At 43.4% G+C, this 15545-nt stretch overlaps 1 protein-coding gene across 4 annotated transcripts in view; it reads left to right on the forward strand.

Annotated features, from left to right (window-relative positions):
• Positions 1-15545, forward strand: part of ARFGEF2 (ARF guanine nucleotide exchange factor 2) — a 99834-nt gene that overhangs the window by 70423 nt on the left and 13866 nt on the right. For all 4 annotated transcript variants that reach the window (XM_072801372.1, XM_072801374.1, XM_072801373.1 and 1 more), the window contains exons 27-34: positions 3407-3579; positions 6313-6473; positions 7543-7673; positions 7816-7945; positions 10964-11099; positions 12650-12788; positions 12894-12948; positions 15126-15240. In XM_072801372.1, the coding sequence (XP_072657473.1) occupies positions 3407-3579; positions 6313-6473; positions 7543-7673; positions 7816-7945; positions 10964-11099; positions 12650-12788; positions 12894-12948; positions 15126-15240 (1040 nt within the window). The remainder of the gene's footprint in view (positions 1-3406; positions 3580-6312; positions 6474-7542; positions 7674-7815; positions 7946-10963; positions 11100-12649; positions 12789-12893; positions 12949-15125; positions 15241-15545) is intronic.

Consider the following 15545-nt stretch of genomic DNA (forward strand, 5'->3'; position numbering starts at 1 on the left):
GCACGTGCTGATGATTAAGGAATTAATTTGAAATAAAGCAAAACTTTGTAAGTCATACAAAATATTTTCTTAAAAACCAGATAGCACCTACAAGAATGTTACAGTCAATATTGGTACAGCCACAACATAAAATACTGTGCAGCTGTTAGATGTTCACATTGTTTATGACACAAGAAATACTTAATAAAGGTTTAGTCAGGGACGCCTGGGTGGCTCAGCGGTTAAGCGTCTGCCTTCTGGCTTAGGGCGTGATGCTGAAGTCCTGGGGATAGAGCCCCACATCAGGCTCCCTGCGTGGAGCCTGCTTCTCCTTTGCCTATGTCTCTGTTTCTCTCTCTCTCTCTCTCTGTCTCTCATGAATAAATCTTTAAAAATAAATAAAGTTTTAGTCAAAAGGGCAGGTTATATAGTTGTAAAATATAATAATAAAGACCATTGTTTGAATCTCTCCATGTGAAATATCATGCTGTCACATAAAGGAGGTTTTTGTTTTTTGTTTTGTTTTGTTTTGTTTTTTGAGATTTTTATTTATTTATTCATGAGCGACATGGAGAAGCAGGCTCCCTCTGGGGAGCCTGATGTAGGACTAGATCGCAGGACCCCAAGATCACAACCTGAGCTAAAGACAGTTGCTTAACCACTGAGCCACCCAGGCGGCCCTTTTTTTTTTCCTTCCATTGTTTTTTTTCTACATTTTCCAGAATGTTTACTGTTATTACATTTTGTTTTTAACAATCAGGCAAAAAGCATTTTACTTTTTTATTTTTAAATAGGCACTATGCTCAACATGGGGCTTGAACTCACAACCCTGAAATCAAGAGCTGGATGCTTAAACGACTAAGTCACCCAGGCACCCTGAAAAGCATTTTTTTTTTTTAAAGATTATATTTATTTGTGAGAGAGAGACTGTGAGTGGGGAAAGGAGCCTAGGGAGAGAGACAGGCAGACTCCATGCTGAGCATGGAGCTCAGCACAGGGCTCAGTCTCACAACCCTGAAATCAGGAGTCAGATGTTTAACCAACTGAGCCATCCAGGCACCCCCCCCCCCCGAAAAGCATTTTAAACAGCACATATAGTAGGACGCCTGGGTGGCTCAGTTTTATGAATGTCTGACTCTTGATTTCGGTTCAGGTCATGATTTCAGGATCCTGAGATTGAGCCCCATGCTGAGCACACTTAGTGGGGAGTCTACTTTTGAGATTCTCTCTCTCCCATTGCCACCCCCCCCCCCCCAATCCCACTCATGCTGTTTCTCTCTCTCTCTCTCAAATAAATAAATCTTTAAAAAGTCCGGGACGCCTGGGTTGCTCAGTGGTTGCACATCTGCCTTTGGCCCAGGGTGTGATCCTGGGATCTGGGATTGAGTCCCCACATCAGGCTCCTTGCAGGGAGTCTTTTTCTCCCTCGTACTGTGTCTGGCACGCTCTCTCGCTCTCGCTCTCGCTGTGTGTCTCATGAATAAATAAAAATCTTAAAAAAAAAAAAAAAAGTCCATGTGGTTTTTCCCAAAGAGCTGCTTTTCTTCCCCATGCGGGAAGCAATCATGAATTTGCTTATGTTAGGTATTAAAGTCACCTAGGTATGTAGTCCGTTCTTTGTTATCTGTGGGTGGCATATTTACTTTGTGAACTTTTAGCTAAGTTTTAACTCTGTTTTGACTTTCTCCTTGCCTTCTCTAAATGACCTATTATCAGTATCAATCCGACAGATGAACATGAATGTTACCCTAAGCCAGATGAAATTTGCAAGTCAAGTCTGCAATCCCAAAACCACTCTAATGGCTTTCAAACCTAGTGGTGTGTGGAAGAGATAGGTTTGTGTAGCCTTGATTCTTGTAACTATAATAGAGCTCACCCCATAACTGCATGTGTCTTAAGACATACCTGCTCATCTTTTGCAAATATCCAAGTAACACTGTTGAACCTTGCAACTGCTTCAGAAAATGGGCCATTTTTTCTATCTTCAGGTTTCATTTTGTAATAAATTTAAAATGTGTAATTTTAAGTTATATATACATATTCCCACACACGCATATATATGTGTTAACCATACACATAGATAATCTCTGCCTAAAAATCTAAGAGGAATCTAAGAATTTAGGAATGGTTGTCTCTGGATGGCAGAGTATTATTAGTATAAAAGTTTTCAGCCAGAAAAACTGGCCAACAATGCCATGAACCACAAAGTCGTGCATTGTTAGTTAACAAGTCTGAGGCAGACAGTCCCAACTTTGGTTCTATAGCCCAAATTGTCATTGAGGGTGGAGCTTCTTTCTGTCCCTTTGTTTGGCTGTCCACAGGAGCACTCTGTCTTTGAGCCTATTGTTTTGTGAAGCTGAACAGAGGCTCTGGCTCCAGGCATCACGCTGTGTTCAGTATGGGGATATCAAGAACAGGGGCAGAGCCTACCTTGTGTATTCCTTGTAATACAAAAATAAAACCATAGTAGAAACCACTCCTCTTTCCATTCCCAGATTTTCTCTTACCTGTAATTAAAACAGGTCATGTAGTTTCCCTGGCTGTAAGAGAGGCTAGGGAATTGGGGAGATGGCAGATGAGTCAAGATTGTCATATTGTCTTGTCCTGTTTATGATTGGTTCCCTGAGGTCAGGCATGTTGCTGCCTGGATGAAATCAGAGTTCTGTTTTCAAGGAGGTGGGAGGATGGCTGCTGGGAAAGCTTCTGTCTGCCATGGTGATTGTCTTAATGTTTTTTCTTTTTGTTAAATCTAATTTAATTTTTTTTTAATGAATGTGGATTACTATGTGCTTTTAAAAATGTGGTTTGGGGATCCCTGGGTGGCGCTGCGGTTTAGCGCCTGCCTTTGGCCCAGGGCGCGATCCTGGAGATCCAGGATCGAATCCCACGTTGGGCTCCCGCAGCATGGAGCCTGCCTCTCCCTCTGCCTGTGTCTCTGCCTCTCTGTGTGTGTGCCTATCATAAATAAAAAAAATAAAAAATAAAAATGTGGTTTGAGGGCAGCCCGGGTGGCTCAAGCGGTTCAGTGCCGCCTTCGGCCCAGGGCCTGATCCTGGAGACCTGGGATCAAGTCCCATGTCCCGCTCCTTGCATGGCGCCTGCTTCTCCCTCTGCCTGTGTCTCTGCTTCTCTCTCTCCTCTCTGTGTATTCTCAGAAATAAATAAATAAAATCTTTAAAAAAAAAAATGTGGTTTGAGGGGAGTGTGCCTAGGTGGCTCAGTCAGTTAAATATCCCACCGTTGATCTCAACTCAGGTCTTGATCTCAGGGTTATGAGTTTAAGCCCCATGTTGGGCTCCAAAAAAAATAAAATAAGAGAAAGAAAAATGCATGTTTTTTTAATGTGCTGCTTCTAAGTGGTGGTGTAATTAGTTTTCTTCCTACCATTCAAAGTACAGATGACATGGCTGCTCCATTCTTTCCTTAGATCTCCGACCATCCGGGACATGGTGATCCGCTGCATCGCCCAGATGGTAAACTCACAGGCAGCCAACATCCGCTCAGGCTGGAAAAACATCTTTGCTGTATTCCATCAAGCAGCCTCGGATCATGATGGGAACATTGTGGAGCTGGCCTTCCAGACCACGGGCCACATCGTCAGTAAGTGGCTCTAATGTCCCACCTGCAAGTCTAAAAGGATGACCACTTATTGCCTGTTTTACTCCCCAGAGGGCTTCCTTGTTTTAGACCTACTGTGATATGTTAATATGCCAGCTGCTGTTCTGAGCTCTTGACATGTGCTTAGACATATTCACAAAAACCCTGAGAAGGAATATAGTTGACCTTCATTCACCACCACAAAGCCAGTGCTCCCGGCACTTTTGTGGTCATTTGTGGACATGTGTGTGCATTTAGCAGGGAAGTACTTGAGTCACTCAGGGACGTGTTAACAAGGTTAACCAGGGTTAACAAGGTGACCCTCTGCCTTCTTGTTTCAGCTCTCTCACTATAAATAAGTACATGTCCTTTCCGTGGTTTACTTACTGCCACATTTTTTTGCATTTCTGTTTTTTTGTTGGAGACTTCACCATTTAAAATGGCCCTCCCTGATTGGGCAGCCCGGGTGGCTCAGCGGTTTGGTGCTGCCTTCAGTCCAGAGCGTGATTCTGGAGACCCGGGATCAAGTCCCATGTCAGGCTCCCTGCGTGGAGCCTGCTTCTCCCTCTGTTTCTAGCTCTCTCTCCCTCTCTCTGTGTGTCTTTCATGAATAAATAAAATATTTTTTAAAAAAAGATTTAAAAAAAATAAATTAAATGGCCCTGATTGGGCAGCCCGGGTGGCTCAGTGGTTTGGTGACACCTTCAGCCCAGGGTGTGATCCTGGAGACCTGGGATTGAGTCCCACGTCGGGCTCCCTGCATGGAACCTACTTCTCCCTCTGCCTGTGTCTCTGCCTCTCTCTCTCTCTGTGTCTCTTATAAATAAATAAATAAAATCTTAAAATGGACCTGAGGTACAGTGCCAGAGTGCTATCCAGTGTCCCTGAGCACAGGAAGGCTGTGATGTGCCTTATGGAGAAAATACATGTTTTCGATAAGCTTCGTTCAGGCTTAAGTTAAAGTGCTGTTGGCCAAAAGTTCAGTGTTGTTGAACCTAGCACGATGTATAAAATACAGTGTCTTTAAACCAAAACACACACAAAGCAAGATTATGTATTGATTGGTTGATTAAAACATTGTGACCAGAGACTGTCAGGAACCTATCCCCACTCCTCCCCTAGGAGCAGTGGTTCTTTACTGTTCGCTATTCAGTGCTCACAGCTACTCTATAGAGCACAACTCCCATGAGTACCAAGAACTGGCTGTACCATTACTACCCACACTTCACCAGAGAGGAAACTGAGGGACAGAAAAATAAAGTAGAACAACTTGCCTGAGGAACGCCTGGTTGGCTCAGCAGTTAAGCATCTGCCTTTGGCTCAGGGTGTGATCCTGGAGTCCTGGGATCAAGTCCCACATCGGGCTTCCTGCATGGAGCCTGCCTCTCCCTCTGTCTCTCTGCCACAGTCTGTGTGTCTCATGAATAAATGAATAAAATATTAAAAAAAAAAGATAAAAGACAAAAACAACTTGCTTACCTGACTGAGGTCACACAGCTAGGAAGCGCGGGGCAGGATTCATTCCCAGACAGGCCAGGCTAGAGTTGGTGCCACCTGGTCTTGCCTGTCAGTACACAACAGGCTGTTTACTGATCTTGGTCTTCATAAAAGTTGTAAAGCATTAGATCAGCCTTGATCTTTCTTGAGGTCTTTTTACCCTTAGGAAACTTCTTGCTACTTGTATTTTTGTCTCAGGTGATATTTGTAGGATTTTGAAAAACCTCAGACTTCTCAATTGCCTTTTTCCTTTAGCTCATTGACCTTCTTTATCTCCCTTTATCTTCACAACATTCCTTCCAGGTAGCACGTGGTGTAGTCTTGGGATGGGAACAGCCAGAGAGTTAAAGCAGTGTGCTCACTGAACCGGGGCCAGAGCTTTGCTCAGTGCTCAGCTTCTGTCAGGCCGACTGCTGAGGGCCAGCTTCACACAGATCAGTGTTTATCTTATACGTTTCTTTGGGCTCCATCGTAAAATAGCTTAAGTTGAAATGGACGCCTTAGCATCCTGTGAAACTTGGTCTTCTCATGGCTTGTCCTCTCTCACATCCTTAGGGACACTTGTCAGGTAGGGCCTCTTCAGAGAATTGTCCTCTGACCCCCAGCCTGAGCAACCCAGCTGCCTTCTGTCCCCTCACCCAGCACTCCCCCAACCTGAGATTATTTTATATTTTATAAATGCATTGGCCTAGGTGATTATTGTCTATCTCGCCCAGTGGAGGGTAAGTATCATGAGGAAGGAAACTTGATTGATCACCTCTGTCCCCAGGGCCTACAACTGTGCTTTGCACATAGGTGACACTCAGTAAATGTTTGTTGAATGAATGAGTGAATATTGGAGCTCAGGAACCAATTGAACCCAAGCGGTGCTCAATGGATTCTTTGCTGAATGATTTAATAATCAGTGCCGTCGGGCAGCCTGGGTGGCTCAGCAGTTCAGCGCCGCCTTCAGCCCAGGGCCTGATCCTAGAGACCCGGGATCGAGTCCCACATCGGGCTCCCTGCTTGGAGCCCGTTTCTTCCTCTGCCTGTGTCTCTGCCTGTCTCTCTCTCTCTGTGTCTTTCATGAATGAATAAATAAAATCTTTAAAAAATAATACTAATCAGTACCATCTTCTAGAGATAATGACATTCTTTTCTTAGATTTTCACAGAAATAGTCCCCTTGGGGTAGGGGTAGTTATTTGATCCCCATTTCTAAGTCCTGGTCTTATTAAAAAACATGGCTCTGTTTCCACAGCAACTATTTTCCAGCACCATTTCCCTGCAGCCATCGATTCCTTTCAGGACGCTGTGAAGTGCTTGTCGGAGTTTGCCTGCAATGCTGCCTTCCCCGACACGAGCATGGAGGCGATCCGGCTCATCCGCTTCTGTGGGAAATACGTCTCTGAGAGGCCTCGGGTACATTTTTCCTATATTCCCTCTTGGGCCCTGAGTGGAAAAGGAATCATGAGGCAAAAAACCTTTTTGCTCCCAGCAAAGAGCATTTCCAGCTATGCTTTTAGAAACACGTGTTTGCCCTAAACAGGCAAAATGCTGCCCGTTGCTGGGGTTCCACCTTTTCTCTCATGATGAAATTACTTATTTTACTCCTACTGGACACTTACTTAGTATTCTACTAATTGTTTTTGTAGAAGATGATAGTATTTAGCTTTGCATTTTGGCAAAGCTAAAGAAGCTAGCCCTTTCTATTTGAAAGAGAATAATCCTCCCTCTTAAGACAGTGACATTTTACCATTGTGACATGGCTGAGAAGACACATTTTTTAAAATCACCTTTTGTTTTCTCCCAGAAATGTTTGGGGTTTTTGTTATGTCTCACCTCTCCAGAGAGGCCTGCTTGGTTTAAATGACAGCACCAGAAACTGAAATTGGGTAGAAATAAGCACATCTAAACTATTTTGGCCTATATAGATCTTTCCTTCATATCTTTTCTGTGTATTGATTTATTTAGTCTCCACATCAGACCTTTGAGATTGGCAGCTATGTCCCCATTGTACAGGGGAGTTGATGGGGCATAGAGAGAAATTGTCTAATGTTGGATAACCAGAGCTGATAAAGAAATTTCATTACAGCAGACAGTACCGCGCTTCAAGAGTGGTTACAGAGCAAAGGGCTCGAAATCCCAGAGGTAGGGCAGGGAGTGGGGTTTCACATCTAGACTGGGAAAGACTGCCAGCTCCTAGCTAGCTGCATGACCTTGGGCAGCTGACTTCACGTCCTAGTGCCTCCCTTAACTCAGCAGTGACCTGCCCAATCAACTTACTCTAAACCCCACAAAGGTCCGTAGGCACAACTGCTCGTATGCACTTGGGAGAGGCTTGTGTTTGCCTTTTGGGGATTCCCTGTCCTGCCCTTGCTGAATGAATGTTTTTAGAAAGGGAAAATGTGCGGGGCCTTAAAGTTTGTGTAGTTCCCTTTGAGTTTCTTCCTTTGCTTAGTCTGCATCTGAGAGGTAACTGTCCTTGCAGGTGCTACAAGAATATACAAGCGACGACATGAATGTAGCTCCTGGCGACAGGGTCTGGGTCCGAGGCTGGTTCCCTATCCTGTTTGAGCTTTCCTGTATCATTAACAGATGCAAGCTAGACGTTCGGACAAGGTAACGGTGTCCCCAAGCAGTGCCCCTTCCGTCACAAGATGAGCCTTGGTCACCTGCTCGCCTACCCCATGCTCTCCCACTCTTTTTTGTTGTTCTTTTCCCCCCACCCATTCCCTCTCTGCATCTGGCTTTGTTCCCCCAGAGGACTCACGGTCATGTTTGAGATCATGAAGAGCTATGGCCACACCTTTGAAAAGCACTGGTGGCAGGATTTGTTCAGAATCGTGTTCAGGATTTTTGACAATATGAAACTCCCTGAGCAGCAGTCAGAGGTAGGTGATGACTAACACAGTACCCTGGATACTGTGGGGGGAGCTGCTCTGCTTTTGTCTGCCACAGGGTTGTGTCATCATCCCTCACACAAGTCTTACACTTTGAGATGCTGGAGGTTTGTTTTAAAATGGAAACCCCTGGGGCACCTAGGTGAGTATCTGCCTTTGGCCCAGGTCGTGATCTCAGGGTACTGGGATCCAGCCCCACATTGCCTCCCTGCTCAGTGGAGATCTGCTTCTCCCTCTCCCCCTCCCTCTGCCCCTCCCCCTTGTGCATGCGCACACACTCGCTCTCAAATCTTTTTTAAAAGATTAAAATAAAATAAAATGGAAACGTCCTCCTTGGCACTTTTATATCAGAATCAATTAGTGCTAAGAAACTGTTCCCATTTGGGGTAGGGCGAAAAGAAATGTCACTGTGGCCTGACTGTGGGGCCCTTCAGCATTGTACATTGTACCTGCCAGTTCACAGGGCACCTGCTCCTCTCAGTTACTTGGTTCATATCAGCTTCTCAGCAGTCAGTAAAAAATGAAATGTCTCTGGTCTCTAAAAAAAAAAACCTTTATTTATTTATTTTTAAAGATATTTTATTTATTCATGAGAGAGAGAGAGGCAGAGGGAGAAGCAGGCTCCACGCAGGGAGCCTGACGTGGGACTTGATCCCGGGTCTCCAGGATCACACCCCGGGCTGAAGGTAGCCCTAAACCACTGGGCCACTGGGGCTGCCCTAAAAAAACCTTTAAAAGCATTTTTATGGGAACCTTGCTGGCTCAGTTGGTATAGCGTGAAACTCTTGATCTTGGATTTGTAGGTTTGAGCCCTGCATTGGATATAGAGATCACTTAAAAATTAAAATTTTTTTTTAAGATTTTATTTATTCATGAGAGATCCAAAGAGAGAGGCAAAGACATCTCAAAGGGAGCCAGATGCGGGACTCGATCCCCGGACCAGGATCATACTCTGAGCTGAAGGCAGATGCTCAACCACTGAGCCACCCAGGCATCCCTTTTTTTTTCCTTTTTTTTTTTTTTTTTTTTTAAGATTTTATTTATTCATGAGAGACACAGAGAGAGAAGCATAGACACAGGCAGAGGGAGAAGCAGGCTCCATGCAGGGAGCCTGATGTGGGACTCGGTCCACCCAGACATCCCTTAAAAATAAAATCTATAAAAAAAGTTTTGGGGCACCTGGGTGACTCAGTTGGCTAAGCATCCTCTGCTTCATCCTCTCCCTCTGCCCCTGGGATTCTCTATCACCCTCTGCCCCTCACCCCTCTCGTGCTCTCCATCTAAAATAAATAAATCTTAAAAAAAAATCAGAAGACAAAAAAACAAAACGTTTGAACAGCCATAGTTCCAGCTTCCACAGGCAACCTAGTTGTGTTGTTACTAAATTTTCTTTATTTCATCTCTCTCTACCCCACCTGGGCCTCGTGCTTTTCCATCTGAGCACCCCAAAGTGTTTTTGTTTTGTTTTTTTAAGATTTATTTATTTGAGAGAGAGAAAGCCCATGCATGTGAACAGGGGAGTGGCAGAGGGGAAGAGGGAGAGAGAGAGAAAGAGAGAAGCAGACTGCCCGCTAAACATGGAGCCCGATACCTAAGCCAAAATCAAGAGCTCGACACATAACTGGCTAAGCCACCCAGGTACCCCAAGGGAGAGAGAATCTTAAGCAGGCTCCATTCCAAGCATGGAGCCCAACATGAGGCTTGATTTCATGATTCTGAGATCATGACCTGAGCTGAAACTAAGAGTTGGACCCTTAACCAACCAAGCCACCATGGCACCCCTAACCGGAAGTTTTTTAATTGCTAGTGAGGTTGCATTTTTTTTTTCCTATTACTGATTTACATTTCTTATTTTATGAATTGCTTTTTCAATTCATAGGGACCTATGAATCCTTAGGTCATCTAGTGGGTTGTTACCTCTCCTATTGATTTAGGAGCTTCTTAGTATGTACATAAAATACCATGTCCTTACATAAATTACAGATGATTTTGCCCACTTAGTTATTTTCATTTTCTTTTCCTTTTAGAAAATTTTTTTTTTTTTTTAAAGATTTTATTTATTTATTCATGATAGTCACAGAGGAGAGAGAGAGAGAGGCAGAGACACAGGCAGAGGGAGAAGCAGGCTCCATGCACCGGGAGCCCGACGTGGGACTCGATCCCGGGTCTCCAGGATCGCGCCCTGGGCCAAAGGCAGGCGCCAAACCTCTGCGCCACCCAGGGATCCCAGAAAATTTTAGCTTTTAAGAAACTGAATCCTTTTTTTTTTTTTTTTAAGAAACTGAATCTATCAGTCTTTTTCCCTTAGGGCTTCCACTGCTGGAGTCTTGTTAGCAGTAGCAAACCTTCCCTTTTTGATGATTTTCTAAATCTCTTTGTTAAGTACTTGAAATAGTGCAATGAAATTACCAGAGGTAAATTTTTGGTGTAAAGAGGTATAGTTAGCATAATCTCATATTCACTTTTTCCAATTCATTAAAGCTTTTTGTCAATATCACTTTGAATGACTGTTAACATTCTATCCTACAGATATACTTAATTAGGTACCGCCTTGCTGTGTATTTGAATCTGTGTTTTCAGTGTGTAAATGCCAGTGTGGTGTAAACATCTTTATTCATAAACCTTCACCCATGGATTGTTGAATCTTTTTTTTTTTTTAAGATTTTATTTATTTATTCATGAGAGACACACAGAGAGAGGCAGAGACATAAGCAGTGGGAAAAGCAGGCTCCCCAGGAGGAACCTGATGTGGGACTCGATCCCAGATCCCAGGATCACGCTCTGAGCCAAAGGCAGATGCTCAACCACTGAGCCACCCAAGTGTCCCTGGATCATTGATTCTTTCTTTAGGGTCCATTCCTGGCAGCAGTGTTCCTGCATCCATGGGTATGAGTGTTGTAAAGACTGTTGACATGTATTGCCAGATTGCATACCACAGTGGTTTTGCCCATGCTGTAGGAGAGCCCACAAGGAAAGTGGCTTCTCACCATTATCTTTTTGTTTTTTCAGAAATCCGAGTGGATGACAACAACTTGCAATCATGCACTGTATGCTATTTGTGATGTGTTCACCCAGTTTTATGAGGCTCTGAATGAAGTTCTTCTTTCTGATGTGTTTGCACAGTTGCAGTGGTGTGTGAAACAAGGTATTTGCCATGTCTCTAGGTGTCATTCTTCTTGACTTGGTTTTTAGTGAGAGATTAACTTTTTCAGTATGTAAAAGCAAGACTATAATGCCAAAGCGAAGCCAACATTAAGCACGAGCGATGATGGCACCAGATCTCTTCTCCGCCTCCGAGCCCGGAGCCGGGAGCTCCCCCTTCTAGAACATGCAGGCGGCCCAGCTGCGGTTTGGCCTTCAGCCTGACAGCACTAGCACCCGGGCTTCCACCTGCCTGCCGCCTTTGTTTGTGGACGTTTTGGGACCTCTGGAGGGGGAGGGAGGTGCCAGATGGGCAACTGGCAAGCCCAGTGGGGGCTGAGCTGTCCTTGTCCTCTGTGGGTGCCCCTGGATGGCGCGTGCAGAGGACCGAGCTAGGGCTCCTTGGGCGGGAGCGGCCGTCCCAGGCCCCAGGCCCTGTCCGGGCCACGCCAGAAGCTCCCGTTGGTGACCACCAGTCCTCGATGCTCTGGCTGCAAATTACATAAAGCTTTTAACTGTGATGGAGCTGAGCACTCTTCTCAAACATTTTAAGTGGTGATTTTTAGTTTTGTTTTGAAAACAAACAGAGATGAACCTGAAAAAAAATATATATATAATTATATATAATATAATTTAATTGGTAAAAAATTGTATTTTCATTTAATTAGAACATAAAAGCAATGTCTCCAACCCAGTTTATAAAGCATTTCTTAAAGATGGAATGTAGTTATTATCATATTTTAAAAGTTGTGCCTTTGTGTATTACACTGTTTTTTTCTACTTTTGTCTATATTTGAAATTTTCTGCAATGTTTTTCAAATGTACTGCGAGGGTCAGTATCAACAGCTTCATCAGTGGCATTGTTCATTTGAGTACTTCCGTGTTGACATAGTGTGTATTAGGAAAATTACCCACATAGCACATTCAGCCTGTATTCCAGAGATACAGGATACAGGCTAAAGCCAAAAACTTCATGTATTAAGTTTTTTCAAAAAGTGACTCAGTTTTAAATTAAGTGTCAGTACCAGCATGGCACTGCTTGGGTGGCCAAATTTAAAGAAACTCTGGTCTAATATTTCCATCCTTTACGATTCATTGTACAAGAAGCCCATTAATTAAGTAGCAAACTGACCTGCCTCCATCCCTAGCAATAAGGCTGTGATAAGTAATTATATCTCTTTATACCCTGCTTACACAATAAAAGTTTTTTTTTAATTTTTTTTTAATTTTTATTCATTTATGATAGTCACACACAGAGAGAGAGAGAGAGGCAGAGACATAGGCAGAGGGAGAAGTAGGCTCCATGCACCGGGAGCCCGACGTGGGATTCGATCCCGGGTCTCCAGGATCGCGCCCTGGGCCAAAGGCAGGCGCTAAACTGCTGCGCCACCCAGGGATCCCTAAAAGTTTTAATATCGTCCGTATTGTTGCTTCTTTAAGAGCCTTCAAACCCCTCATCTTGTCATCTCCACCTCATGACACAAAGCATCTGTGCCCTGGTGGAAATCAAAACAGCAGTGGAGGTTTGGTGATAGATGTTGCTTTATTTTGCAGATAATGAACAGTTGGCTCGGTCAGGTACCAATTGCTTAGAAAACTTAGTAATATCTAACGGGGAGAAATTCAGTCCCGACGTCTGGGATGAGACATGCAGTTGTATGCTGGATATCTTCAAAACAACCATCCCACATGTGTGAGTGCAAATGTTTATTTGCTGTTTATTTCTGTGCTCGGTAGACACATTAAGGCTCCAGGTTCTTTCACGTTGATCACTTTCCTTCTCTTGCCTTCCCTTCAGTTTGCTGACATGGAGACCTGTAGGAATGGAGGAAGATTCATCAGAAAAACATTTGGTAGGGGTTTTTGTTGTCTTTTCTCTGATCTCATCGTCTTATAGTAAGAAATTAAGCAACCCAAAGAGTTTGTGCTTTTATGATGGGAAGTGAGTAAAAAAGGTTATAAGATTTAAAAACTAGGGGCACCTGGCTGGCTCAGTCAGTGGAACATGCAGCTCTTGATCTCAGGGTCATGAGTTCAAGCCCTACATTAGAAGTAGAGATTACTTAAAAAAAAAAAAGACAAAAGATCAAAAGATTTAAGAACTGTGTGTGTTGTTAACATCTTTTTTAGAAAGTACAGAAAATAAGTCACCTCATCCAACAAAAACCACAGTTTACATTTCTAGTTTTTTCTTTGTGTGTCTGCACGTATATAATCCACACGTTTGAAATTATGTGCACTTGGCACATAATGTTTTACCTAACAACATGTCAACATTTTTGCATGTTCTTAACTATTCTTTGAAAGCAGATTTTTCAACGGCTGTGCATTATTATAATTTATTTAACAAATTCTCCCTTGTTGGACTCTCAGTTCTGGTGTTTTGCTGATAGTAATAATACCTCAGTATACTTATTTATTGCTCTCCTTAATTGAGTGCTTTCTTCCACACCAGTGTGATAGTGGTTTTTATTTTCTGTATGAGGCCACATAGAGAAGTTCTAATTCAAGTCTCACTTTAAAATACCTTGGTGTACAGGGGCTTTGTATTATTTACTTCTATTCCCAAATAATTGTAAGTCCATTAGATTTTATAGGGCATTTGGGGAGTACCTGGCTGGCTCTCAGAGGAGCATGCAGCTCTTAAGTTCAGAGTTGTGAGTTCAAACCCCACGTTGGGCATGGAGCCTACTTTAAAAGGCACTTGGGATATAGCAACTTAAAAAATGAAGCACCTTACAAATTAAGCAACTTAGAGGCACCTGGGTGGCTCACTGGTTGAGCATCTGCCTTCTGCTCAGGTCATGATCCCAGGATCCTGGGATCGAGTCCTGCATCAGGCTCCCCACAGGGAGCCTGCCTCTCTCTCTGCTTATGCTGCTTATGTCTCTGCCTCTCTCTATGTCTCTCATGAATGAATAAATATCTTTTTTTTTTTTTTTTTAAGATTTTATTTATTCATGAGAGACACAGAGAGAGAGAGATTGACAGAGACACAGGCAGAGGGAGAAGCAGACTCCATGCAGGGAACCCGACGTGGGACTCTATCCCAGGTCTCCAGGATCACAACCTGGGCTGAAGGCAGCGCTAAACCTCTGAGCCACACGGGCTGCCCAATAAATATCTTTTTTAAAAAATGAAGCAACTTGGAAAAAAGTTATTTAAGCATTTTTTGTTTGTTAATTGTCTTCTGTCAACATTTTAAAGAGCTAGCTATCACACTAGTTTATTTTTGAGCTTCTCCCCCTAATTCGTCAATATTTTGTTTATTTTTTTTTAAGATTTTGTTTATTCATAAGAGACAGAGGCAGAGACACAGGCAGAGGGAAAAGCAGGCTCCATGCAGGGAGCCCGATGTGGGACTCGATCTGGGGACTCCAGGATCACGCTCTGGGCCAAAGGCAGGCGCTAAACTGCTGAGCTACCCAGGGATCCCTTGTTTGTTTATTTTTTAAGTAGGTTCCAACTCGGTTTGAACTCACCATCCTGAGATCAAGACCTGAGCTGAAATCTAGATTTGGATGCTTGACCAGCTGAGCCACCCACGTGCCCCATGTCACACTCATTGTTAAATCATAATATGTAGAGAAATACCTTTGAAATAGGAGTAAGAAAATGCGAAATTTTAATGGGAGGGAGGAAATACATGACATTTTTAATCTTTCCTATGCAGCCTAATTAAGCAGGCAGCATAATTTTACTTCAAGTAAAGCAAAGCACTTAACTTCAAGTTGGGCCAGCAGTTTCAAAACAGACACATCTCTGCCCAGGTACTGAATTGTGGATAAAGTGAACATTGGGGACGCCTGGGTGCCTCAGAGGTTGAGATCTGCTTTCGGCTCAGGTCCTGATCCTAGGACCCTGGGATCGAGTCTTGCATCGGGCTCCCTGCACGGAGCCTGCTTCTCCCTCGCCTGTGTCTCTGTCTCTCTCTCTCTGTGTCTCTCATGAATGAATAAATAAAACCTTAAAAAAACAAAAAAAAAAAGAAAGAAAGTAAAGATTGTATTTCTTTCTGGGTTACTTTTAGGATGTGGATCTGGACCGCCAGTCTCTAAGCAGCATAGATAAAAATGCCTCTGAGAGAGGCCAGAGCCAACTCTCTAACCCAACCGATGACAGCTGGAAAGGTAGACCATATGCAAGTAAGGCCACTTTTTTTTTAGTTGTTTTCACTTACTTATTTTAAATAGGTAACACGTTTATATTCTTCAAATATTCAGAAGGTAAAAAGGGTAAACATGATAAGCCTTCTTCCACCCCATGCATCAGTCTGCCAGTCCCTTCCTTGTGGCAGCCAGAGTCACTAGTTACTTATGTGTGTTTCCAGTTTTATCCATAGGCAAGAAATGCATATCCATAATACATACCTATGTACATGCACACACGAATTCTCCTATCCTTTTTATACAAATTACAGAATACTGTGTGTTATTCTTTTTTCACATAG

The sequence above is a fragment of the Canis lupus genome, chromosome 26 (genome assembly GCF_048164855.1).
Source record: "Canis lupus baileyi chromosome 26, mCanLup2.hap1, whole genome shotgun sequence".
Taxonomy (NCBI): domain Eukaryota; kingdom Metazoa; phylum Chordata; class Mammalia; order Carnivora; family Canidae; genus Canis; species Canis lupus.